Source organism: Delphinapterus leucas, chromosome 11 (genome assembly GCF_059928025.1).
Source record: "Delphinapterus leucas isolate spDelLeu-1000000601 "Yukka" chromosome 11, BTC_Dleu_Yukka2, whole genome shotgun sequence".
Lineage (NCBI taxonomy): Eukaryota > Metazoa > Chordata > Mammalia > Artiodactyla > Monodontidae > Delphinapterus > Delphinapterus leucas.
In genome coordinates this window covers 23,659,224-23,686,135 of record NC_143139.1, presented here as the reverse complement: position 1 = coordinate 23,686,135, position 26,912 = coordinate 23,659,224, and the positions used below count along the sequence as shown (strand labels likewise).

Genomic DNA, 26,912 nt, shown 5'->3' with positions numbered 1-26,912 from the left:
GAGGGCAACAGAGAGCTGCATGGGGGAAAGGACTGTGTTTTATTCACTGCTTTTTCTCCAGCACTCAGCAGAGTGTATAATGCATACAGATGTCAAATATTTGCCTAATGCACACTACATATTTAAAATAGAAAAAAACAAAAACACTGTAAACAAATGAACTATCTACATCTTTAGTTTCCTCATTTTTATTTCATTTTCATTTAGAGCTATTTGGATATCAAAGCCCACCTGATAACACTGCTAAAATACAACGATTTGATCTAAACCTATGTAGAATCATTTTAGGTTTCTCACACACATAAAAAATCAGAAATATTTCATCTAGAACCAAACTGTGAATATATCAAATCTTCTACATATTTCCCAGATTACATAATATATAAGAAGAGGGTACAGGGTAAGAGGAGAGTACAGGCAATTTTAAGCAGATTTTAAAACACAGATGCTAATTTTTTTTTTTTTTTTTTTTTTTTGCGGTACGTGGGTCTCTCACTGTTGTGGCCTCTCCTGTTGCAGAGCACAGGCTCAGGACGCGCAGGCTCAGCGGCCATGGCTCACGGGTCCAGCTGCTCTGCGGCATGTGGGATCTTCCCAGACCGGAGCATGAACCCGTGTCCCCTGCATCGGCAGGCGGACTCTCAACCACTGCGCCACCAGGGAAGCCCCAAAACATAGATGCTAATCTTAAAGAGTAAATTAGCTTCGTTATTTGAAATGAATCAAATATTCATCGTAATCATCTGCCCAATATCACTGAAATTTCTTCAAGAACTTCATAAAAGTCTACACTTTTGTAGCTCATTTTACTAAAATGGAAAAAAGCACTATTTCTAAATAATGTTGCAGAATGTAATATTATTTTTTGGAGTAAAACCTATAAGATCTGTTTGGTAAAGATAGTATAATGCAATAAGAGGGCTGAAAATGTCCAGAATATTTGCTCTGACATAAAGTATATGACCCATTTGAGTTTCACAAGAACTAATTCTAAAGTAGAAATTACAATGCCAGGATTTTAGGTAGTTGTAAACTAAACCTGTAATTTAACTAGATGGTAAAGCTGAAGTAGAAATGCCAAAAATTGTGATCAAAGAGGCATTGTTTTTTGTCTTGTTTTGCTTTTAGGTTCATGCAGTACAAAGAATACAATAAAAAAAAGGAAGGCAATACTTGAAATCACAGATATGAGCCCTTCTGTTTGCCAACTGTGTGATCCTGGGCAAAATACTTATCTCTAAGCTGTAGTTTTGTTATCTGCAACATGTAAGAAATTAAGCCTATCGTAGGAGAATATTGTAGGGCAGTGGTCCCCAACCCTTTTGGCACCAGGGACAGGTTTCACGGAAGACAATTTTTTCATGGACTGGGGTGGGGGGATGGTTTAGGGATGATTCAAGAGCATTACATTTATCGTGCACTTTATTTCTATTATTATTACACTGTAATATATAATGAAATAATTATACAACTCACATCATGCAGAATCAGTGGGGGCACTGAGCCTGTCTTCCTGCAACTAGATGGTCCCATCTGGGGGTGATGGGAGGCAGTGACACCCAAGTGTACTGCTTATGTTCAGTCTACTCCGTGATCTCGCTTTGGTCGCCATCACTACAGAAAACCCTGCAGGATGTTGGAAATGGAAGCAGGCCTTTCAGTGCTTTTGTGGCAATCTCAGGATATTCCACCTTGACTTCAATCCAGACCGTATGGAGATTTGAAGTTGTCTCATATTTTTTTTTTTTTTGCGGTACGCGGGCCTCTCACTGTCGTGGCGTCTCCCGTTGCGGAGCACAGGCTCCGGACACGCAGGCTCAGCGGCCATGGTTCACAGGCCCAGCCGCTCCGCGGCATGTGGGATCTTCCCGGACCGGGGCACGAACCCATGTCCCCTGCATCGGCAGGCGGACTCTCAACCACTGCGCCACCAGGGAAGCCCTCAAACATACTTTTAAGGCCACCGTCATTTGCGATCTCAAGCAGTTGATCCTCTTCTAGCATGGACAAAGTCGATTATTCACAAATGGGTCACGGATCCATTCCTTCCCAGTTCAGGGTTTTTTTGTGGGTGGAAGTAACGCTCAAACTCTTTTGAAAGCTGAGACAGGTGATCATGCCCCAGCTGGGAGAAAGAAGGCCCTGGCTCAGTCTCTTTCAAAATCTCTGTTAATGTTTGAAACATGTCAAAAATCCTAATGTTCACTCATCACCCCCATAATTCCAGTTTGGCTTTGAATGCAGCCTCTTTATCTGCCGACTTAAACACAGCTGCCGTTCTCCCCTGAAGTGACAGATTGAGTTCGTTGAGCAGGCTGAATATGTCACACAAGTAAGCAAGCTTTGCGACCCATTCTGTGTCACTGAAATGTGCTGCCAGCGGTGACAGGTTTTTTGAAAAGAAATCTCTGGAGCGGCTCTTGTAACTCAAAAACTCTGGCCAGTGATCTACCTCTAGAAAGCCATCTCACTTCTGTGTATCAGAGAAGACGTGTGTGCTCTGCACCCATCTCCTCACAGAGCTGCGTGAACAGACATGAGCTAAGGGCATGTACTTTAATGTGGTTGATAATTTTAATCACATCCTGCAAAACGTTAAGTTCAGGTGACATTTTTCGTCTAGCCAGCATTTCCCTGAGGATGACACAGTGTGTAGACTCATATTCATAAGCAACCTCTTTTTTTTTTTTTTACGCGGGCCTCTCACTGTTGTGGCCTCTCCCGTTGCAGAGCACAGGCTCTGGACGTGCAGGCTCAGCGGCCATGGCTCACGGGCCCAGCCGCTCCGCCACATGTGGGATCTTCCCGGACCGGGGCATGAGCCTGTGTCCCCTGCATCGGCAGGCGGACTCTCAACCACTGCGCCACCAGGGAAGCCCCATAAGCAACCTCTTTGACCTGAGTAGTGAAACCAGAAAACTGTCCAGTCATGGCAGCTGCTCCATCTGTGCATATACCGACACAAAATGACCAATTCAGCTTTCCTGCTATGTAATCATTTAAAAACTTGAATAGTTCTGCAGCTGTCGTGTTGGTTGGCAACAAAAGTACACATAACATATCCTCACGCACATCCTCCTGAAAAATACATCACACAAAAACAAGCATTATTGCCTTGTTGTCAACATCGGTAGACTTGTCAACCTGGATTGCATACCACAGTGACTTATTAACCTTCTCTAACAATTGTGCCTCAATATCCTCTATTTCATCAATTTGTCTACTTATGGTGCTAGCCGAAAGAGGAACACATGCCACCTTTTGAACTGCAGCCTCTCCTAAAAGTTCACGACAAATGTCTTTAGCAGCAGGCAGGATCACCTCTTCACCAATACTAAGGGCTTCTTGGCTTTAGCAATGCGGTTAGCCACTAAGAATGATGCTCTCAGTGCAGACACATTTGAGGAAGTGGTGGCCTTTAATATTGCTTCTGTTCTTTGTGTTCACGTTTTTTTTCTTTTGAGAAACTCCAAAGGCTTGTCTTTTAAGGCAGGGTGTTTGATCTCCACGTGGCGAAGCAGTTTTGAAGGTTTCATGGCTTTGTTGGATAGCCGGTCGCCACATATTATACACAGCGGGCTTGGAGGACGTGAATCACCTGTTGCAATGAACCCGTAATTTAAGTAGCACTCTTGGTATTTTCTTTTAAATGCAGCTTTCTTTTTGTTGGCAGTCTTAGAGCCTTCTGCTGTCTCATCATTGGGTCTTTCCCCCTTTTCAAAGAAGCTCTCCAGCAACGTCTGTTTTTTACTCATTTTGGCTAGGATACGCTTGTGGGCTTACCAAAACTGTGACTGAGACAAGTGTACAGTGCAGGAAAGAGGCACAGATGGAAGTGGTAAATAAAATAATGGGCGGGCCAAGCAAGGACTAAAATAAGTGTCGGATTCTGACTGAAAGCCTGACACCAGATGCAGCTGTACAATTGAAGTACTTGCCACTATAAAGCCTGCCACCAGATGCAGCTTAATTGTCACTTGCCACTCACTGATAGGGTTCTGATACGAGTCTGCAAGCAATAGATTTATTATGGTCTCTGTGCAGGCAAACCTCTCTGCTAATGATAATCTGTATTTGCAGCCGCTCCCAGCGCTAGCATCAGCGCCTCGGCTCCCCCTCAGATCATCAGGCGTTAGATTCTCATAAGGAGCGCACAACCTAGATCCCTCGCATGAGCAGTTCCCAGTAGGGTTCACGCTCCTATGAGAATCTAATGCCACCGCTGATCTGACAGGAGGCAGAGCTCAGGCGGTAATGTGAGTAATGCGGAGTAGCTGTAAATACAGATGAAGCTTTGCTCCTTCGCTGGCCACTCACCTCTTGCTGTGCGAGCTGGTTCCTAACAGGGGGTTGGGGACGCCTGTTGTAGGGATAAAGTGACCTGTCTGTAAAGCAATTAATACGGTATAAATAGTAGTAGATAATAAATAATTGTATAAGTTTATAAAGAGAACTTAAAAAATTCAAACTTGCTATAGGACTTTTTAATACATATTATATGTTATAATGACAAGAGTCATTCAATTCATACTCTGTATTTTAAAAAAATTATATTTAGTTTTCATGTCATTTAATTTTTATAAATATCCTTTAGGCATCTGACAAAGAAAAGCTTAATTATCATGTATTCTTTATATTTTGTAAATGACTGTGTTCAAATACTCTATACCTTGATTTCGGAGTTCCAAAAATTATATTCAGTGGAACACCAGTATTCCATGGATATAAACAATGTTCCAAAAAAAACTGTGATCGTGAAAGAAGCGGGGAAAATGATAAAGTTTCTTTAAAACAGAACTGAACGCTTATACTATGTAAATGTGACTACTGAACTTTTTTATTCCCTCTCTCTTCAAAATCTCTATTAATAGTGAATTATAAACTTACTTTTTACTCTTTCCAATATTATCTGTCATCGACACACTGGTATGTTTAATTAATGCCAACTGAGTTTTTATTAAATTCTCCTTCTATTTCTGACATTTTTTGCTTTAAATTAAATCTGGAATCAAACCCAAATTTTTTTGCCTATTAGATGGGTGTTACCATATTGACTCACTGATTATCACTGCTACAATCTCAGTGTCTTTATAAAGAAATAAATAAAATAGCACATGTTATGGATGTACTGTAGTAATAGACACACAGTAAATATTGAACTGATGGTACTAATTGTTGTGATTATTAAATAAATAATTCCTGGTTATTTACTCTATTACTGATTAAGTTATATAAAGAAAAATGAACTTACAAAATGTCTTTTAATAAATTTTGTCCAAAATTCTACTTGGACAAAAGCAGATATTTTGTTGATACTACTACTTCCGCTTACTTTTTATAGGAATTGGATTGAAAAGCAGTATTCATTTGTTCATATTTATCCTGTGTTATTTTGTTTTACGAGTCTCTCGTAAGCAGTAAATGACTAAATTTTGCTTTTAAATCCAATATGATCTGAAACTCTTATGATGTAAGAAAACAATAAGACCATGATAGTTTTTTTTAAATTGAAGTCGAGTTGATGTACAATGTTGTGGCAATCTCTGCTGCACAGCAGAGTGACTCAGTTATCCACATATAGACATTCTTTTTTTACATTCTTTTCCATTATGGTTTATCACAGGATATTGAATTTATCACAGGATATTGAATTCCTGTGCTATACATTAGGATCTTGTTGTTTATCCATTCTAAATGTAATGGTTTGCATCTACCAAACCCAGACTCCCAGTCCATTTGTCTCCCTCCCTCCTCCCCCTTGGCAACCACAAGTCTGTTCTCTATGTCTATGAGTCTGTTTCTGTTTTGTAGATAGGTTCATTTCTGCCATATTTTACATTCCAAATATAAGTGATATCATATGGTATTTGTCTTTCTGTTTCTGACTTACTTCACTTAGTATGATATCTCTAGTTGCATCCATGTTGGTGCAAATGGCTGAGTAGTATTCCATTTTATATATGTACCACATCTTCTTTATCCATTCATCTGTTGATGGACATTTAGTTGTTTCCATGTTTTGGCTATTGTGAATAGTGCTGCTATGAACATAGGGGTGCATGTATCTTGCTGAATTATAGTTTTGTCTGGGTATATTCCCAGGAGTGAGATTACTGGATCATATGTTAATTGTATTTTTAGTTTTCTGAGGAACCTCCATACTGTTTTCCATAGTGTCTGTACCAACTTACATTCCCACCAACAGTGTAGGAGGGTTCCCTTTTCTCCACACCCTCTCCAGCATTTGTTATTTGTAGAAGTTTTAATGATGGCCATTCTGACCAGTGTGAGGTGGTACTTCATTGTAGTTCTGATTGGCATTTCTCTAATAATTAGTGATGCTGAGCATCTTTTCATGTGCCTACTGGCCATCTGTATGTCTTCTTTGGAGAAATGTCTATGAAAGTCTTCTGCCCATTTTTCAGTTGGGTTGTTTTCTTTGTTGTTGAGTTGTATGAGCTCTTTGTATATTTTGCAGATTAAGCTCTTGTCTGTTGCATCATTTGCAAATATTTTCTGCCATTCCATAGGCCATCTTTTTGTTTCGTTTATGGCTTCCTTTGCTGTGCAAAAGCTTGTAAGTTTGATTAGGTCCCATTTGTTTATTTATTTTTTAATTTCAATTGCCTTGGGAGACTGACTTAAGAAAACATTGGTAGGATTTATATCATAGAATGTTTTGCCTATGCTCTCTTCTAGGAGTTTTATGGTGTCATGGCTTATATTTAAGTCTTTAAGCCATTTTGAGTTTATTTTTATGTGTGGTGTGAGGGTGTGTTCTACCTTCACTGATTTACATGCAGCTGTCCAACTTTCCTAGCACCACTTGCTGAAGAGACTGTCTTTTTCCCATTTTATATCCTTGTCTTCTTTGTCAAAGATTAATTGATCGTAGGTGTGTGGGGTTATTTCTGAGCTCTCTATTCTGTTCCATTGGTCCATATACCTGTTTTTGTACCAATACCACACTGTTTTGATTACCGTAGCTTTGTAGTATTGTCTGAAGACTGGGAGAGTTATGCCTCCTCCTTTATTTATTTATTTTGCTCTGGCAATTCTGGGTCTTTTATAGTTCCATATAAATTTTTGGATTATTTGTTCTAGTCCTGTGAAAAATGTCATGGGTAATTTGATAGGGATTGCATTAAATCTGTAGATTCCTTTGGGTAGTATTGCTATTTTAACAATATTAATTCTTCCAATCCAAGAGCATGGGATACCTTTCCATTTTTTTGAATCCTCTTTTATTTCCTTTATTAATGGTTTATTGTTCTCAGAGTATAAGTCTTTCACTCCTTGGTCAAGTTTATTCCTAGGTATTTTATTTATTTATTTCGTGCGATTTTAAAAGGTTTTTTTTTTTTTACATTCCCTTTCTGATATTTCATTGTTAGTGTAAAGGAATGCCACCGATTTCTGAATGTTAATCTTGTATCCTGCTACTTTGCTGAATTCATTTATTAGATCTACTAGTTTTTGTATGGAGTCCTTAGGGTTTTCTCTATATAGTATCATGTCATCTGCATATAGTGACAATTTTACCTCTTCCCCTCCAATATGGATACCTTTTATTTGTTTTTCTTTTCTGACTTCTGTGGCTAGGACTTCCAATACTATGTTTAATAGAAGTGGTGAGAGTGGGCATCCTTGTCTTGTTCCAGATTCCAGCAGGAAGGCTTTCAGCTTTTCACTGTTGAGTATTATACTGGTTGTGGGCTTGTCATAAATGGCTTTCATTATGTTGCAATATGTTCCCTCTATACCCACTTTGGTAAGAGTTTTTATCATGAATGGATGTTGAGTTTTGTCAGATGCTTTTTCTGCATCTACTGAGATGATCATGTGGTTTTTGACTTTTCTTTTGTTAATATGGTGTATTGCACTGATTGATTTGCGTATGTTGAACCATCCTTGTGAACCTGGGATGAATCCCACTTGCTTGTGGTGTATGATCTTTTTTATGTGTTGTTGGATTTAATTTGTTAATATCTTGTTGAGAATTTTTGCACCTATATTCATCAAAGATATTGGCCTGTAATTTTCTTTTTTGGTGGTGTCTTGTCTGGTTTTGGTATCAGGTTGATGGTGGCTTCATAGAATGTCTTTGGGAGTGTTCCCTCCTCATCAATCTTTTGGAAGAGTTTGAGAAAAACTGGTATAAGTTCTTTTCATGTTTGGTAGAATTTGCCTGTGAAACCATCTGAAGACCATGACAGTTTTACTTGTTGGCCAGACTAATGCTATTTCTACACAAATGTAGTAGCATAAAGTGAAATCAGATGGTCCTCCGAAGATTCCTATAGCATTCTGTGCTTACTCTTTTCTTACCAATATCTCTTATTTTACTGTAGTTGCCTGTTACTAGTTTGACTTTCCACACTGGACTGTAAGCTCTGGGGGACATAGACCTTTTTGTTTTTAAATCCCCCAGACCTACTTCAAGCCTTGGTATAAAACATGCAAAAGTGTTTATTGTTCTTATAGAATAGCTGATGAATGAAAAGTGAATCAAGGAATGAATAAATAAGAAAATGCATATTAAGCATTTTGACAAACACCTAGAACATGATTAGTCCTTGTTAGGTATTATAATTATTTAGTGACCTTATTTTTATATTTGACTGTTGAACTTTAACTTGCCTTTATCTTCTGCACTTTGTTTTTCAATTAAGATATAACTGAAACATAACATTAGTTTCAGGTGTACAACATAATGACTCAATATTTGTATATACAGTTATAAACCAAAGTACAAGATCTATACATTGAACACTACAAACCAATGATAAAAGTAATCAAAGAGGACACAAATGAAGATATCATTTTTCATTGATCAGAAGATTCAATAAATCAATAAATTCCCTGACTCAACACAACTCAAATCAAAACACATCAAGATTTTTTGTAGAAATCAACAAGCTGATTCTAACATTTACACTAAAAGAGGAATTAAAAGAGTCAAAAAAGGTTTATAAAAGAAAAAAACTTGGAGAAATCACAGTATGAAATTCAAGATATACCATAAAGCTAATCAAGACAATGCTGATTTTGGCATAGAGAACAATGAAACAGACAGTCCAGAAAAGGACCCACACACACATGATCAATTAATTTTCAACAAAAATGCAAAGGCAATTCAACGGAAAAAAGGATTTTCATAAATGGTGGTAGAACAATGGGATGCCCATATGCAAAGAACAAAACAAAACAAATTTGATCTATATCTCATGCCACACACAAAAATGACTCAACTGTAAAACCTACAAGTTATAGAGGAAAATATAATCTTTTTGACTGAGGTTAGGTAAGAAGTTCTTCTGTGGGATACCAAGAGTACAGTTCATGAGAAAGAAAACTGATAAACTGTATCAATATTAAGAACTTCTGTTCTTCCCAAAGACACTGTTAAGAGAATATAAACATTTACAAATGACATATCTGATAAAGGACTTGAATGTAAAATACCTTCAAAACAAAATAAGAAAATTAAGAATCCAAAATAAAAATGAGCATAAGAACAGATATTTCATTAAAGAAAATGTACAGATGGTAAAGAAGCACAGGAGAAGATACTTAACTTTATTAGTCAAATGCAAACTGAGTATAACTTAAATGCATATTAAATGCAAGTCAATGCAAATTAAAACCATATAAGATACCACTACACAGCTACTGGAGTGGCTTAAATTCAAACAAATAAACATGATTACACCAAGCACTGCAGAGAATTTAAGAAAACCTGAAACAATAATACATTGCTGGTGGGCATACAAATGGTATAACTACTTTGAAAAACAGTCTGACAGCTGATATCAAGTTAAGCATATACTTAGTAACAACCCAGTTATTGCAAATTTTTAAACGAAAACTTATGTTTATTCCAAAATTGCATGTGAATATTTTATAGCAGCTTTATTCATAATCACCAAGAACTGAAAACAACCCAAATTTCCTTTAACTGGTAAATGGATAAACAAATTGTGGCACATCCATACATGGAATACTACTTAGCAATGGAAGGAATAAACTAATGTTAAATATACAACATGGATGCATCTGAAATGTATTATAATAAGTAAAAGAAATCAGTCTCAAAAGGCAACATACTACTGGGTTCTATTTATATGATATTATAGAAAAGGCAAAACTATAGGTACATAAAACAGATGAGTGGTTGTCACACATCAGGGATGAAGAAATTACAGTGGCTACAAACAGCACAGAAAAATATTTTGGGGTGATGTAATTCTTCTGTATTTTGATTGTGGTTCCTTATATGATTGTGTTTGTCAAAACGCACAGGACTACTTTCACATGGATGAATTTTATGGTATGCTAATTATAGCTTTTTTAATTAAAAAATAAAGGGAAAAAAGCCAATAACCACCCACTTTGCATGTAAAGAATTGTGTGAAAGCAAATATTCTAAATTCCAGGCCCAGTACTAGAAGCTCATATAGGTTCCTGGTGCCATTATACAAGGGATTGATCATCACAGACAGAGCAAATTTTAGGGAATATGGGAAGAGCAGTAGCAAGGTTCAAGAAGTACAAATAAAAGCACAGAACAAGATGAGACAGAGGCCACCAAAGCAACATAACTGAATGCAAAGATCAAGGCCAACAGGAGGAAGAGGCCAGTTTATATGTCTATAATCACTCATATACATAATAACATATACATAATAAATATGTATATAATCACTGATATTGATGGGTGTATCTGAGTATTGATGAGTACTGATAAGACATGTCCTGACCAAACTTTAATCAGGATTCTCTAAGCCCTCTTCTCTACTAGGCCTCAACCTTGGCCCCCATCCTAGCCAGGTCTGCAAGGCCCAATATTAGCAAGAATCCTGCTAAGTCAGGTTATAGAGAATCCCCCCAACCCTTGATACCCAATCAAATTCCTCGTTCCTCACTCTTGATAACTGATCACTGTCCGTACTTAATCGAATTCCTTATCCCTGTCCTTGACATCTGAACCCTTTGGATTGCCCTCAACAAGAATTCTGTTATATCAGTTTAGCAAGAATCCCCCCTACTCGTGATGTCTCATAGTAATTTTCCATCCACTAATCCCCCTAACCTGCTTCCCTAGCTATAAATTCCCACTTCTTCTTGTTGCAATGAGTTGAGCCCAATCTCTTTCCCTTATTGCAATAATCTTGACACCTATCACAACAGTCTTGAAGTATTCCTTACCATTCAAATAAGAGTGACAATAATTTTTTCCGTAACAGTATACATAAACACACACATTCACATCTATGCACCTTGATTACACACAAGAAGTTTTTGGATAGGAAAATACTGGTAAAAGAAAAATACAATTTCCAAAATAGTTCCTACCTATATATGCCAAACTAGTGCAGCAGCAACAATGGTAATAGTGATAGTGGCATAACCCCCTCCTGTAAGAAATAATGCTGTAAAGAGAGAAAGTTAATAAGAAGTTTATTAGATGTAAAGATTAGTATCTTTTTTTCCTGTATCAGATTTTTGGGAACACCAACTGGATGGGGAATGCTCTCTAGATACTGACTTCTCATCCAAATATAACAAAGTTTTAAGGGCCATTCCTGCTCCAGGACAAATTATCTCACAAATAAATCTTCAGGAAAAAAAGAAAAAAACATTGATCAACATTGAATATTCTGAAAGTATCCTGACAATTATACTCAAATAGCTTTTGTAATGAATTATATCATTAATAAAAAGACATAAAATATGCTGAAACTCTTCAGAAAGTAATTTCAACACTTTTTTTTTTTTTTTTTTGTGGTACGTGGGCCTCTCACTGTTGTGGCCTCTCCCGTCGCGGAGCACAAGCTCCGGACGCGCAGGCTCAGCGGCCATGGCTCACAGGCCCAGCCACTCCGTGGCATGTGGGATCCTCCCGGACCGGGGCACGAACCCGCGTCCCCTGCATTGGCAGGCGGACTCTCAACCACTGTGCCACCAGGGAAGCCCTTCAACACTTTTTTCACTTTATTCTTGGTTTTTTGAATCATATCTTCCACATTGATCATAACCACTATATATTAAACATAGATCTTAGCAAAATTTTTTTAGGTAGAGAAACAAATTTCAATTAAAAACAATTGTTTCCTGTACTGAGAAAAAAAACTTAAATAAACATAGTTTTCCTAATGCAATATATTCATTTTAAAAGGTTATTTGCAAATCACAATGTTACACGTAAAATCACACTTTGCATATTTTATATTATGATTTCACGGATATATCCTCATTAACAATAAATTTACTTCAAAATATTTATTTTAAAATGTACTTTACAAACAAATAATTAACATTTTAAGCTGACTCCTAAACTGGATGTCAAGAAATGAACCTTAAAGAAAATGGGGAAAAATGATTAAAGTAGATAAACATTAAAGTAGGCTATAAAAAGATAATGAGTATCTGAGCCCATAATAGTACTAAAATGCTAGCTAATTATACTTGAAACCCTTGGGTTATCTTCATTTAATTTTTTCCATACTATTTGGGCAGTAAGAAGAATTGCACTCCGACCTCCACCAAAAAGGTCTGATTTTCAGTTCTAAAGCATTACTGTCTTCAATAAGGGGAAATGGTGTTCTCATTGTTTCTAAGGGATTCAAACATAGAATATATCTCACTAGGGTGTGATTTAACAATATGCCACTTGGTTTATTGCTACCTTCTTGCCCTTAGTTCTTCTCTCCATGGGCTTTCCTCTGTGTTTCTTTTTTCTATATTTAAGGTGCCAAGACAACAATATTTTTCTGTTCTGCCCAAGCAGAATGAGAGTGGGTGCCTTGTAACAATCTATGACTACCAATTTTCCTCTAAATGAATGCAGGGAATATTTTAAAACATCCCCATGGTCTAGAGATGATACTCAGAAAACCAAGTGTGAACAAATGCCTGTGCCATACAGAAGAGAACAATGTGATATGTAGGATATTCAGGAGACCAGGCATAAATCACCATTCCTTAATCTCAATTCAAGCCAGATATGATTTTCTCTCAATTTAAATGTATTCTAGTCAAAGTAAATTTTTAAAATTAAACCAATTTTTAAAATGCTGGGTACTTTTCTCCTTTTCAATCACATTTTTGGGCACTTTCATACATTAATATTCAAATCTTACCCACTTTTCAACTAAAATGAACTCTCACTTTCCACGTTGTCCTACACACAGAGAAACCAAGGACTTTTTACTTGCTTGTAATCCAACCTGTCTGACTTCTTGCCTATGTTTATTTATTACAGTAGTAATTCTTAACTGGTAAACTTTTCAGTGGGTTTCTAGATGCATATACTTCTGTGATAAAGTTTGGGTTCTAAAAAAATATATTTGATTAACGGTATAAAGTTTTTGAAAGATAATGAAGCCAAATGCGTCTTCATATATTAAGATAATGCTAGCTGCCGTCAACAAATAATTCCCAAAATTTCAATGACTTAATATGTTTTCTTTCTTCTTCATAGAAGTGTTCCTAAATAACAGATTCCCTCCAAATGGTAATTTAATCTCCCCATGTCTATGGTTCTGTCACTGACAAAGCACTTTAATGTTTCTCTTACAAGCAAAAGAAGAAAGAGATGGCAGACGGAGCCCATCTACTTCTTAACTGTCTTGGCCAGGAAGTGATACACATTACTTTCATTCACAAATCACTGATGAAAAGTTAACTTACTTGAACTTTGTTTACTGTCCAGGGAAATCATAATATAAATTAAACTGCTGAATTTGAAAAAACTTATTTCATATCGACTGTTTTATTTGACAGGTATTTCACGGGAGGATATAATAGCAAAAAGAGGCTTTTAAGAACTGCATCAACCCCATAAAAGCAAGGGAAAAGGCTCCCTGGGGGAGCAGCGGCTAGCCAGTGACAACTCTACTAGGTAAGAAGAAGAACAAATTTTGGTGGGTCGTTAGATACCACTGCCATGCCTGCACAGGATGTTTAAAAAGTCAAAAACAACTTAAAAGTAAAATTACAGAACACCAAAGATAAGGAGAAACTACTAAAAACAACCAAGGATTAAAGACTATCTACAAAATATCAATAAATGAACTAACATTAGACACCTCATAAACAACAATAGAGATTTAAAGACAATGAAATAATATCTTCAAGGAAAATAACTGTTACAGAATTTTATGTAACACTGAAATATCATTCACAAATTAGGGTGTAACAAAAATTATCAGAAAAAACAAAAATTAAGTAAGTTTATACTGTAGAGTTAATAAAGACTATAATATAGGAAGTAAATTGAACACATGAGAAAGGAGAGAAGGCAAGAAGTAAAATGAAATATAAAATTCATAAATATGTGAGTATATCATAATAAGAAATGAAATAACGCAATAACATTTTGGGGAATTTAAGAACAAACTAGAAATAAATATTAAATAGTTGTGGGTACATGGAGTAAGAGCAAAAACATGGTAAACTCTGTATAATGTTGGCTCTTTAGGGAAGGAGGAGGAAGCAAAACATGACAGAGAAGTTGAGCCTTACCTTTATTTGTCACCCCACCCCCAATGTAAAAGATAGTAAATATGTCATAATGAAACTGGTGGAGTTCAGAACACGCTATCTCAAAATATGACACCTTGATATATTCAATATTTTAAGCTAAAGGAACTTGAGGAAAGGCACATGTGAGAAGGAGTCTCTGACCTCCTCCTTCTTGCCCAACGCAGATAGAAAGACGCTCTTGTCAGAAGGGCCCTCTCCATACCCTGAGGAAAGGCGCATCCTTATCTCTGAAGGCAGAGGGATGCCAAGAGGAATCCAAATTAACAGGTTTTACTAAGCTTCCCCCAGTTTACTACCCTTACGGCACACCTTTTTGTCCTATCATGTTTTTCCATGACTTTACTGCACGAATCCTAGTATAAAAACACTCAGATATAACTGTTTCTTTGGGTCTTTATGAAGGCTCCCATGTCATGTAAAATTATGTTAAATAAATCCATATGGTTTTCTCTTGTTAGTCTGCCTTTTGTCCGTTCAATTTAAGGGCCCCAGCCAGAGAACACATCATGGTAGTAGGGAAAACAATTTTTTCCTCCCCTACAAAATCATTTGTTAACTCTTGATACTACATCTATTAATTTTGTGTTTGCTCTATTTAATTACAGGAAATGCAATTAAAATATGTGATAAGGGAAGTTTCAAAATCAATGGAGAAGGAATTACCCAAACCTTATACAAAAATTATGTTTTTAAAAAAATAAAACTGCCAAATGCTAACACAAATTATAGCTAGATTGAAAAATCTAAACATTCTTTCAAAAAGGAAACCGTAAAAAAACATAAAAATGGATGAGTGAACTATTTCTCATATTTCAGGAGAATGGACACCCTTTGCATGAAAGTAATCACAAAGGAACTGATCAAGAGATTTCTCCACATAACTATAGCTACTAGTTATTGAATATTACTATATTCTAGGCGCTGTGCTTCATTTAATCTTTATATAGCCCTGCTGAGATACTTCAATTAACTGTAATTTAGAGATTTTAAAAAGAGGCACAAAGAAATTACATAGTTGCCCCAATCCAAACTACTAATAAAGAATAAAAGATACCATTTGAAGTGGCTTCTTAGTTCACAAAGATAGCAAAAATTGACATGTCCTTTCTTCTAACATATCCCTTTAACTGATCTGATGTTAAAAACACCTAAATAAAGTGGGGGAATGGAATTCCTTCCTCTAAATTTCTGAAACTTGAAGGGTGAGGAATTAAGCATAATGAGTGCTGAAGATGAGCAATACAGAGGCAATACCAAAGAGTGTTTCTCAAAGTTCTCTGATAAGTATTACCTGATTAGTCTATTAGAAATACCTATACTTGGAATACAACTAAATCATTAAGAATAAAAATTAATAGACAAGAAGCTTGTTAATCTGAATAGTGAACAAATATCCCCAGTATTCTCATTAGCAAGAAATTTGGAAAACATTGCCCAAAATGGTGTTTCCTAATATTGTGGAAACAAAACAGTCTCCTGGATTCTTGTTAAAAATACAACAGATTGAAGCACATAAAAATGCTGTTTTCATAGACTAAAAACAGCTAAATACTGCCAACTTCATAAGGTTCAACCTCATATATTCCTTTGCCCCACTGGATTTACTGCATCAGACTCTGCAGGGAAGAGAACATTATTAACAAGTGAAGTACAAGGGATTTTCATAATAAACAAAATTTGAGAAAAAAAATTATCATAAGGAGGAAATTAAGAGCTCAAGATATTAAAATTCTCTAAGTTACACCAGTTCTTGTTCTAGATAAGTGAGACTGGCAAACCTCAGTTCAAATCTAATCTGGAGCTTGATTTTTATTGAATTTCTATTGAAACACAGCAGTACTCATTCACAAATTGTTTATAGCTGCTTTCTCTCTATAACAGCAGAGTTAAATAGTGAGCCTAAAATATTTACTATCTATCCTTTTTGGAAAAGATTTTCCAAACTTCCCTTAAGGCAATCAAAAAATAAAACAACAAAGACTTGTAAATGATAAACCAATAGAGGACATAAAATGAAATAATTAAAATAATCCAAAAGTCGGCAGAAAAAGAAAACGAAGAATACGTGGAACAGATAGAAAACAAACAGCAAGATATTACCTTTAAAACCCCAAAATACTGACAATCACATTAAATGTAAAGAGTTTTAAAAATATAATGAAAAGGCAGTGATTAGATAAAAGGAGTAAGAGTTAACTACATGCTTTCTACAAGAATCTTGTTTTAAACATAAAGATACAAATAAGTTAAAAGTATGAGGATAGGAGAAAATATACCATTCTAATGATAATCAAAAGAAAGGTGAAGAAACTATATTAATATCATATGAAGTAGATTTCATAGCAAATAATATTATCAGAGAAAGAGGTGGGCATTTCATAGTGTTAAAGGTAAAATTATGTGAAGAAAACATAATAATCCTAAATGTTTATGCACCAAATAGAAGTGTTTCAAATTGCTGGGGGTCAAAACAAAACAAAACAAAACAAAAAACAGAACTCCAAGGGGAACCAGTCAAATGCATAAGTATAGTCAGACATTTTCACACATGCCTCTCAATAACTGGTAGACAAATAGAACAAAAATCTGTAACAACATGGAAGACTTGAACAACATGACCAAAACACTTGATCTAAATGATATTTATTAAGAACTCCACCAACAGAAGAATGAACATTCTTTTCAAGTAGACAAAAAACATTTGCCAATACAGACTGTATTATGGGCCATAAAACAAATCTCAGAAAAGCATTTAAATCATATGAAGTATAGTCTCTGTCTACACTACAATGAGATTAGAAATCAGTAAAAGAAGTACATCTGGAAAACCACAGAATATCTGAAAACTAAATAACACATTTCTAAATAATCCAAGGGTAAAAAAAGACATCAACAGAGAATTTTAAAAGTATTTTTTCTCATTGAAAATGACAATGACATTTGAAACTGTGAGACACATATCTAAAGTAGTACTTAGAAAAAAATTTACATCACTAAATAGGTTATTTATAGAAAAAAGATTTCAATCAATGACCTAAACTTCTACTTTAAGACACTAGAATAAGTGCAAATTAAAACCCAAATTAAAATTAAGCTAAAGAAATAAAATAATAAAGGTCAGAGTAGAAATCAGTGATGTAGAAATCAGAAAAAACAAAAAGAAAATCAATGAAATCAAAAGCTGACTCTTTGAATTGATGAAAAAAAATTATAAACCTCTACAAAATTAATGAGGAAAAAAGAAGACACAGATTACTAATATCTGGAATAAAATAAGAGACATCACTAAAGTTTTATGAAAAAATTACACACACATACATATACATACACATATATATGCATATATATATGTATATAATATATATTTGTTTGACAAAATCCAACATCTATTCCTGGAATAAAAACTCAGGGTAGGAAGAAAAATACTCAACCTACTAAATGGCTTTCACAAGGATGTCTATAGCTAACTTTATATCTAATGATTAAAAATTGAATGTTTTCTTCCCATGGTCAAAAAAAAAAAAAGGCAAAGATATCTTTCTACTTTAACATTTATTAGAGGTTCAGCCAGTTCAATAAGTTAAGAAAAAGAAACAAAAGGCATCAAGATTAACTGGAAGATGCAACAATGCCTCTCCTCTCAGACAACAACTATGTAGAAAATCCCATGGACTCTGCAAAAAAGTGTGCTTAAACTAATAATGGATTTTAGTATCATTACAGAATACAAGACCAATATACAACAATTGTATTTCTATGTACTAGCAACAGGCATTGGGTAATTAAAATTAAAAAAATAAATAAATGTCAAACTAGCATTAAAGAAATATGAAATACATTGAGATAAATTTGACCAAAAAAAAATGTGCTAGACCTGAACAGTGAAAAATTTTAAACTGGGAAATTTAAAAAGACCTAACTAATTGGGAGATTGGGATTGACATATATACACTAATATGTACAAAATTGATAACTAATAAGAACCTGCTGTATAAAAAATAAATAAAATAAAATTTAAAAAGGAAAAAAAAAAAGACCTAACTAAGTGGAGCAATAAACTGTGTTCTAAGGTAAAAAGACTAAGCATTGTAAAGTTGTCAATTGCATCTAAATAGATTCAACACAATCCTAATCAATATCTGTGATACAATAAGAAATTCATATTAGGTCTTTACCCCCAGTTCCCAGCACAAGGCTTCTAAAACCCTTGGAATTTCCAGAGTAAAAGGAGTGAAAGGAGTATCTTTTGTTAACACAACAAGACCCTTTCAACCATACATGAGTTTATGCTAATGAGGAGACTCTTGGTAGGCCCCTCGATAGCTTCAGGATGGGGGCTGATTGTCAGAGGACCAAATCATGTGACTGGAGGGTTGGAACATTCAGCCTCACCCTCTTCCCCAACTTCTAGGGAAGGGAGAGGTGCTGAAGACTGAGTTAATCAACAATGGCCAATGATTTAATTAATCATACCCATGTAATGAAACCTCTAAACCCCTAAACAACAGGATTCAGAGAGCTTCCAAGTTAGTGAACACATCAAGGTGCTGGGAGAGTGACATACCCAGAGAAGGTATGAATGCTTCACAGTGCCCCTTCTCATCCTTACTTTGCCCTATGCATCTCTTCCATTTGGCTGTTCCTAAGTTTCATCCTTTATAATAAATTGGCAATAGTAAGTAAAGCATATTCCTGAGTTGTGTGAGCCATTCTAATAGATTATCAAACCTCGGGAGGCATTTGTGGAAACCCCTGATTTATAGCCAGTTGGTCAGAAATACAGGAGGCCTAGGACTTGGGACTGGCATTTGAAGTAGGGTAGTCTTATGGAACTGAGCCCTTAACCAGTGGGCTCTGCACTAACTCTGGGTAGTGTCAGAATTAAATTGACTTTAAGACATCCAGTTGGTGTCCACATAGAACTAGAGAATTGCTTGGCGTTAAAACCCACATATTTGGTGTCAAGAGTATTTGGTTGTGAGTAAACACAGTTCAAAACATCCCAGCATGCTTTGCTGTAGAAATTGACAGGCTGATTATAAAAATTACATGGAAATATGAATGACCTAGAATAGCCAAAACAACTTTGAAATATAAGAACAATATTGCAGGGCTTCAAGACTTATTAAATATCTACAGTAAATAAACAGTATAGTACTGGAGCTGAGATAGACAAATAGATAAATGGAACTGGTAGAGAGTCAAGTAATAAACCCACACATACATGATTGATTTTTTTGATGAAGGTACAAAGGAAATTTACTGGTAAAAGAAGAGTCTTTTTAGCAATTAAGACTATAATGCTTAGATATCCATATGCAAAAAAAGGGAACTTCAATCCATATCTAGAACCATATATAAAAATCAATGGAGTACTTTGACATCACTTATAAACCTGAAATTATGAACTAAAACTTTTAAAATTAAACATAGAAGAAAATCTTTTTGATTTTGGGTTAAGTCTTCTTACATATAACACCAAAAGAATGACCCATAGAAAGAAAACTGAAAAACTGCATTTCATATCATTTAAAATGTCTGCTCTTGTAAATACATTAGAAGAAAAGACAAGCCATAGACTATGGTAAAGTATTTGAACATCAAATATCTGAGGAAAGATTTATATCCAGAATATGTAAAGAACTCTTAAAATTCAATCATAAGAAAACAAACAATAACAACAAATTGGGACAAATGTCCCTTCTCTAGTTAATATCTTTTAATAGCACCCAATTTCCTGTCAGATAATGCGGCAGACAAGGTCCTTTATGATCCTTTCTATGGCATAAAATTAACTTTCATTTGGCAGTCTCAAATAGCCTCACCCCTTGTCAAACATCTATATTACACTCTCTCATCTAAAGGATTTTGAATGTGCTATTCCACATACCTCTCTCATGCTCAATTCTCAGGTCTGACGTCACTAAAACCTATGAATGCTCAGAGAACTCATCATTAGTCCAGCAAGTCTTCCCTTACTCAAAATGAAGGAGTTATATACTCCTTTAATGTACTCTCATGTAACATTTTATTTCATCATGACTTACCACACTACTTTGTAATTATGTCATCTGTCTTCCTTACTTACTAGAAGGACTGTCTTGCTCACTTTATATCCATATAATCCAGCAGAGTGCCAGTCATATAAAAGGCCCTCATTGAATAAGGAAGAGAGAGAGAGGGACAAAGTGTTGATCTAGCATTCATATAAGTGGCCCCAGGACAAATGTTCAAAAATTTAAAGGCTGATGACATTTTTATACCACACACATGACAAAACATGAACTACAAATAAGTAGCCTTTCTTCTGTGGACTAGAAATCAGAAAATGTGAATCCTAGCCCTGATTCTGAGAGTAGCCAGACAACTGATCTTGGCCAAGAATAACAAAGTTGATAATAATATAGCTAATATCAACAACTGCCTAGAATGTGCCAAGTTCTATCCTAAGCACTATGCAAATCTGATGTCATATAATACTCATAACAATCCTATGAGGTAGGAATTACATTTTATAGATGAGAAAAATAAGGCAGAGAGGTTAAGGGACATTCCACAGAAACACAGCTAAGTGACAAAGCCAGGGATAATTCAGGCAGTCTGACTCCAGTGCACAGGCTTGTAACTACTCTTTAGTGTTAACTTGCTTTTCCCTTAAATTCCTAATTTGAAAAGAACAGAAAAAAATGAGAGCAAGAGAAAAAAAGAGACACATATACACATGAAAGGTTGAACTAAATTATTCCAAGGAATCATTCAGGTATTATTTTTATTAAATTAAATTTACTTCTTTCAAATTTCAAATGACATCTCAAGAAATATGATTTGAAAAACATGTGTGAGATACCATTTCTACACTTTACATGATTTTTACCTAATAATCATATTCCCTTTAAGTGTCTAGTTTTTTAAATAGTATTTCATCACACTGAATTTCTTATGATCCTGTAAATGTCCTGTGGTAGTCTTGAGTGCTCTTCACCAAATATATTTCAGTTGATGAACATGGGATGTCTTTCCATTTATTTAGGTTATTTTTCATTTCTTTCAGCAATGTTTTGTCATTTTTAGTTTACAAGTCTTTCTGTTCCTTCGTTAAATTGATTCCATGGTATTTTATTCTTCAACATGTTATTGCAAATAGCAAATACGTAGTCATACTCACTGTTAAAGATTCAATGGGTTAAAGTGCCTCCAAGCAAAGTGTCAATAAGGCTGTGACTGTCCTGTACGTCCTTTCATTTGGACCAAATGGTTTGGGGAAAAGAGACCAACTGGGATTTCCTCAACCCAGGTTTGATAAAAAAGTTATCTTTAATCAGAAAGGGAGAGACACAGACAGATAGGCACGCATGAGGGTGGAAAGCATATACACATATTCAATCTGGAACATAGGTCGCTAAAATAACAATGGGTCTGCATCTGACAAATGGAGCTGTTTGCAATCAAACAGATAAAAAGCCAAAAGAATCATTATCCTGAACTGTGACTATTTGCTACCCTAAAATGACCCAGGGCTCCTGAATTTATATAGACAGGAAGCTGGCCAAGAAATGGTATAATCTCCAATACTCACATTAGGTATAGCCAAAAAAAAGATATTGAAAAATTTTAACCCTACAAGATCATAAAGAACAATGGGCTAGAGACCCTGGCCCTAAACTCTGAAAAGTAAATCACAGTAAATCCACTCACAGTAAATCACAGTAAATCAAAGAGCAATCCTACCCCCACAGCAGAGATACTTACTGAATCTGTTCATTGTGATTTTAGTATTGCCACATACTAACGATAGCTGTGTATCTCTGATTCTTCATCTTTCCTACTGAGACCATTCACAGTACATACCCAACCTTTATCTTGCCACTATATACTAGATATGTTGGGGATAAACAACATACATTTCAGTTTCTGGCACTTCAGGTCAAAAGGGACTATATATATGAAACTGATGATATAGAGACTGCAACACATTCTCACCTGTGACTCAACGATCCTGGACTTCTGAGCTTGAGGCTATAGCTGGATAGAACTTACCACTCCCATGTGGGCAGGTAAGCAAATTTGCCTGAGACATGGAGACTGGGAATACTTGGTGAACAAAAGAGCAGACCGTGGTATATTAGTTCTGCTTATCAAATATTTCCTGTGCTCTCCCTTCCAGATTTATAGCAGGATCTCACTTCCTGGCCCCATTATGACTGTGTGGGGCACTGTAGATACAAATTGGGAGTGGAAGTGTCATTTCCAGTCCAGAATGCTGACTTACCAGTAGGAAATCTGACTGGGCTTTTTTTCACTCTACAAGATAACAGGTAATGTTCCAACAGGAACAATGCTATCAGGCTAGTTCCTAGGGTGAGGACATCATGAGACTGAGCCCCCAAAGAACTCTCAATGTACATGGAGAATTAGTAAGACATAAACCGTTGCTGTCTGAAGCCAGAGGGTTTAGGGCATAACCTAGCCTGGCTTGGCTAATTCATGCCTTATGCTCTTATGACCTATTCTTCTCTGTGAGTTTTCTGTCCATTAACGTAGTCATATACTTCATATCTCTGACACCCTGGTATTTCACCACCCAAAAGAGTATAATTGTTACATCAAATTTATAAAATTTCTTGTATATTTCCTCTTCCAAGCCATTTATTAAAAAGACACTGAGGAGGGCTCACGCCAAGGGGTACTTCCCAGAACTTCTGCTGCCAGTGTCTATGTCCGTTGGTGAGCCACTGCTGCCCCCTGCCTCTGCAGGAGACCCTCCAACACTAGCAGAACACAGCAGGCCAGGAAAGACACAGGGCTATCACCACAGCCTATTATCGTGGGGCCATGGGCTTTATTTTAATGAATGACATCACACATGAAGAATCCTTCAGTGCAGTACAGGATTGCCAGGTGTCAGGGCTGTGCCTCTGAGGTGGGAGAGCCAAGTTCAGGACACTGGTCCACAAGAGACCTCCCAGCTCCACGTAATATGAAACGGCGAAATCTCCCAGAGATCTCCATCTCAACGCCAAGACCCAGCTCCACTCAACAACCAGCAAGATACAGTGTTGGACACCCTATGCCAAACAACTAGCAAGAAAGGAACACAACACCCTCGATTAGCAGAAAGGCTACCTAAAATCATAATAAGGCCACAGACACCCCAAAACACACCACCACACGTGGACCTGCCCACCAGAAAGACAAGATCCAGCCTCATCCACCAGAACACAGGCACTAGTCCCCTACACCAGGAAGTCTACACAAGCCACTGAAAAACAACCTTAGCCACTGGGGACAGACACCAAAAACAATGGGAACTACGAACCTGCAGCCTGCAAAAAGGAGACCCCAGTTAAGTAAGCAAAATGAGAAGACAGAGAAACACACAGCAGATGAAGGAGCAAGATAAAAACCCACCAGACTTAACAAATGAAGAGAATATAGGCAGTCTACCTGAAAAACAATTCAGAATAATGATAGTAAAGAGGATCCAAAATCTTGGAAATAGAATGGAGAAAATACAAGAAACATTTAACAAGGACCTAGAAGAACTAAAGAGGAAACAAACAGTGATGGACAACACAATAAATGAAATAAAAAATTCACTAGAAGGGATCAATAGCAGAATAACGGGTAAGTGACCTGGAAGATAAAATAGTGGAAATAACTACTGCAGAGCAGATAAAGAAAAAAGAATGAAAAGAATTGAGGACAGTCTCAGGACCTCTGGGACAACATTAAATGCACCAACATTCGAATTATAGGGGTCCCAGAAGAAGAAGAGAAAAAGAAAGGGACTGAGAAAATATTTGAAGGGATTGTAGTTAAAAACTTCCCTAATATGGGAAAGGAAATAGTTAATCAAGTCCGGGAAGCACAGAAAGTCCCATAGAGGATAAATCCAAGGAGAAACAAGCAAAGACACATATTATTCAAACTATCAAAAACTAAATACAAGAAAACATATTAAAAGAAGCAAGGGAAAAACAACAAATAACACACAAGGGAATACCCATAAGGTTAACAGCTGATCTTTCAGCAGAAACTCTGCAAGCCAGAAGGGAATGGCAGTACATATTTAAAGTGATGAAAGGGAAAATCCTACAACCAAGATTACTCCACTTAGCAAGGACCTCATTCAGATTTGACGGAGAAATTAAAACCTTTACAGACAAGCAAAAGCTAAGAGAATTCAGCACCACCAAACCAGCCTTACAACAAATGCTACAGCAACTTCTCTAGGCAGGTAACACAAGAGAAAAAAGAGACGTACAATAACAAACCTAAAACAATTAAGAAAATGGTAACAGAAACATACATATCGATAATTACCTTAAATGTAAATGGATTAAATGCTCCAACCAAAACACATAGACTGGCTGAATGGATACAAAAACAAGACCCATATATATGCTGTCTACAAGAGACCCACTTCGGACTTAGGGACACATAGAGACTGAAAGTGAGGGGATGTCTCATATCACATAAAATAGACTTTAAAACAAAGACTATTACAAGAGACAAAGAAGGACATTACATAATGATCAAGGGATCAATCCAAGAAGACGATATAACAGTTGTAAATATTTATGCACCCAACATAGGAGCACCTCCTATGGGTGCATATATTTATGCACCCAACATAGGAGCACCCCAATACATAAGGCAAACACTAACAGCCGTAAAAGGGGAAATCGACAGTAACACAATCATAGTAGGAGACTTTAACATCCCACTTTCACCAACAGACAGATCATCCAAAATGAAAATAAATAAGGAAACACAAGCTTTAAATGATACATTAAACAAGATGGACTTAATTGATATTTATAGGACATTCCATCCAAAAACAACAGAATACACATTCTTCTCAAGTGCTCATGGAATATTCTCCAAGATAGATCATATCATGGGTCACAAATCAAGCCTTGGTAAATTTAAGAAAACTGAAATCGTATCAAGTATCTTTTCTGACTACAACGCTATAACACTATATATCAATTACAGGAAAAACTCTGTAAAAAATACAAACAAATGGAAGGTAAACAATACACAACTTAATAATCAAGAGATCACTGAAGAAATCGAACAGGGAATCAAAAAATACCTAGAACCAAATGACAATGAAAATACGACGACCCAAAACCTATGGGATGCAGCAAAAGCAGTTCTAAGCAGGAAGTTTACAGCAATACAATCCTACCTTAAGAAACGAGAAACATCTCAGATAAACAACCTAAGCTTACACCTAAAGCTATTAGAGAAGGAAGGACAAGAAAACTCCAAAGTTAGCAGAAGTAAAGAAATTATAAAGATCAGATCAGAAATAAATGAAAAAGAAATGAAGGAAACGATAGCAAAGATCAATAAAACTAAAAGCTAGTTCTTTGAGAAGACAAACAAAATTGATAAACCATTAGCCAAACTCATCAAGAAAAAAAGGGAGAAGACTCAAATCAATAGAATTAGAAATGAAAAAGGAGAAGTAAAAAGTGATACTGCAGAAATACAAAGGATCATGACAGACTACTACAAGCAACTGTATGCTAGTAAAATGGACAACCTGGAAGAAATGGACAAATTCTTAGAAATGCACAACATTCCGAGACTGAACCAGGAAGAAATAGAAAATATGAACAGACAGGTCACAAGCATTGAAATTGAAACTGTGATTAAAAATCTTCCAACAAACAAAAGCCCAGGACCAGACGGCTTCACAGGCAAATTCTATCAAACATTTAGAGAAGAGCCAACACCTATCCTTCTCAAACTCTTCCAAAATATAGCAGAGGGAGGAACACTCCCAAACTCATTCTATGAGGCGACCATCACCCTGATACCAAAACCAGACAAAGATGTCACAAAGAAAGAAAACTACAGGCCAATATCACTGATGAACATAGATGCAAAAATCCTTAACGAAATACTAGCAAACAGAATCCAACAACACATTAAAAGGATGATACACCATGATCAAGTGGGGTTTATTCCAGGAATACAAGGATTCTTCAATATACGCAAATCAATCAGTGTGATACATCATATTAACAAACTGAAGGAGAAAAAGCATACGATCACCTCAATAGATGCAGAGAAAGCTTTCGACAAAATTCAACACCCATTTATGATAAAAACCCTCCAGAAAGTATAGGCATAGAGGGATCTTTCCTCAACATAACAAAGGCTGCATATGACAAACTCACAGCCAACATGGTCCTCAATGGTGAAAAACTGAAACCATTTCCACTAAGATCAGGAACAACAAGGTTGCCCACTCTCATCACTATTATTCAACATAGTTTGGGAAGTTTTAGCCACAGCAATCAGAGAAGAAAAAGAAATAAAAGGAATCCAAATCAGAAAAGAAGTAAAAC

At 36.1% G+C, this 26,912-nt stretch overlaps 1 protein-coding gene across 17 annotated transcripts in view; it reads right to left on the bottom strand.

Annotated features, from left to right (window-relative positions):
- Positions 1-26,912, bottom strand: part of CCDC91 (coiled-coil domain containing 91) — a 411,994-nt gene that overhangs the window by 157,092 nt on the left and 227,990 nt on the right. The window contains exon 9 of one of the 17 annotated variants that reach the window (XM_089920451.1): positions 1,535-3,078. The exons of the other annotated variants lie outside the window; for them this stretch is intronic. Within the exon in view, the coding sequence (XP_089776577.1) occupies positions 2,755-3,078 (324 nt within the window). The 3' untranslated portion in view covers positions 1,535-2,754. Of the gene's footprint in view, positions 1-1,534; positions 3,079-26,912 lie in introns of those variants that run through there. 17 annotated transcript variants of the gene reach the window in all.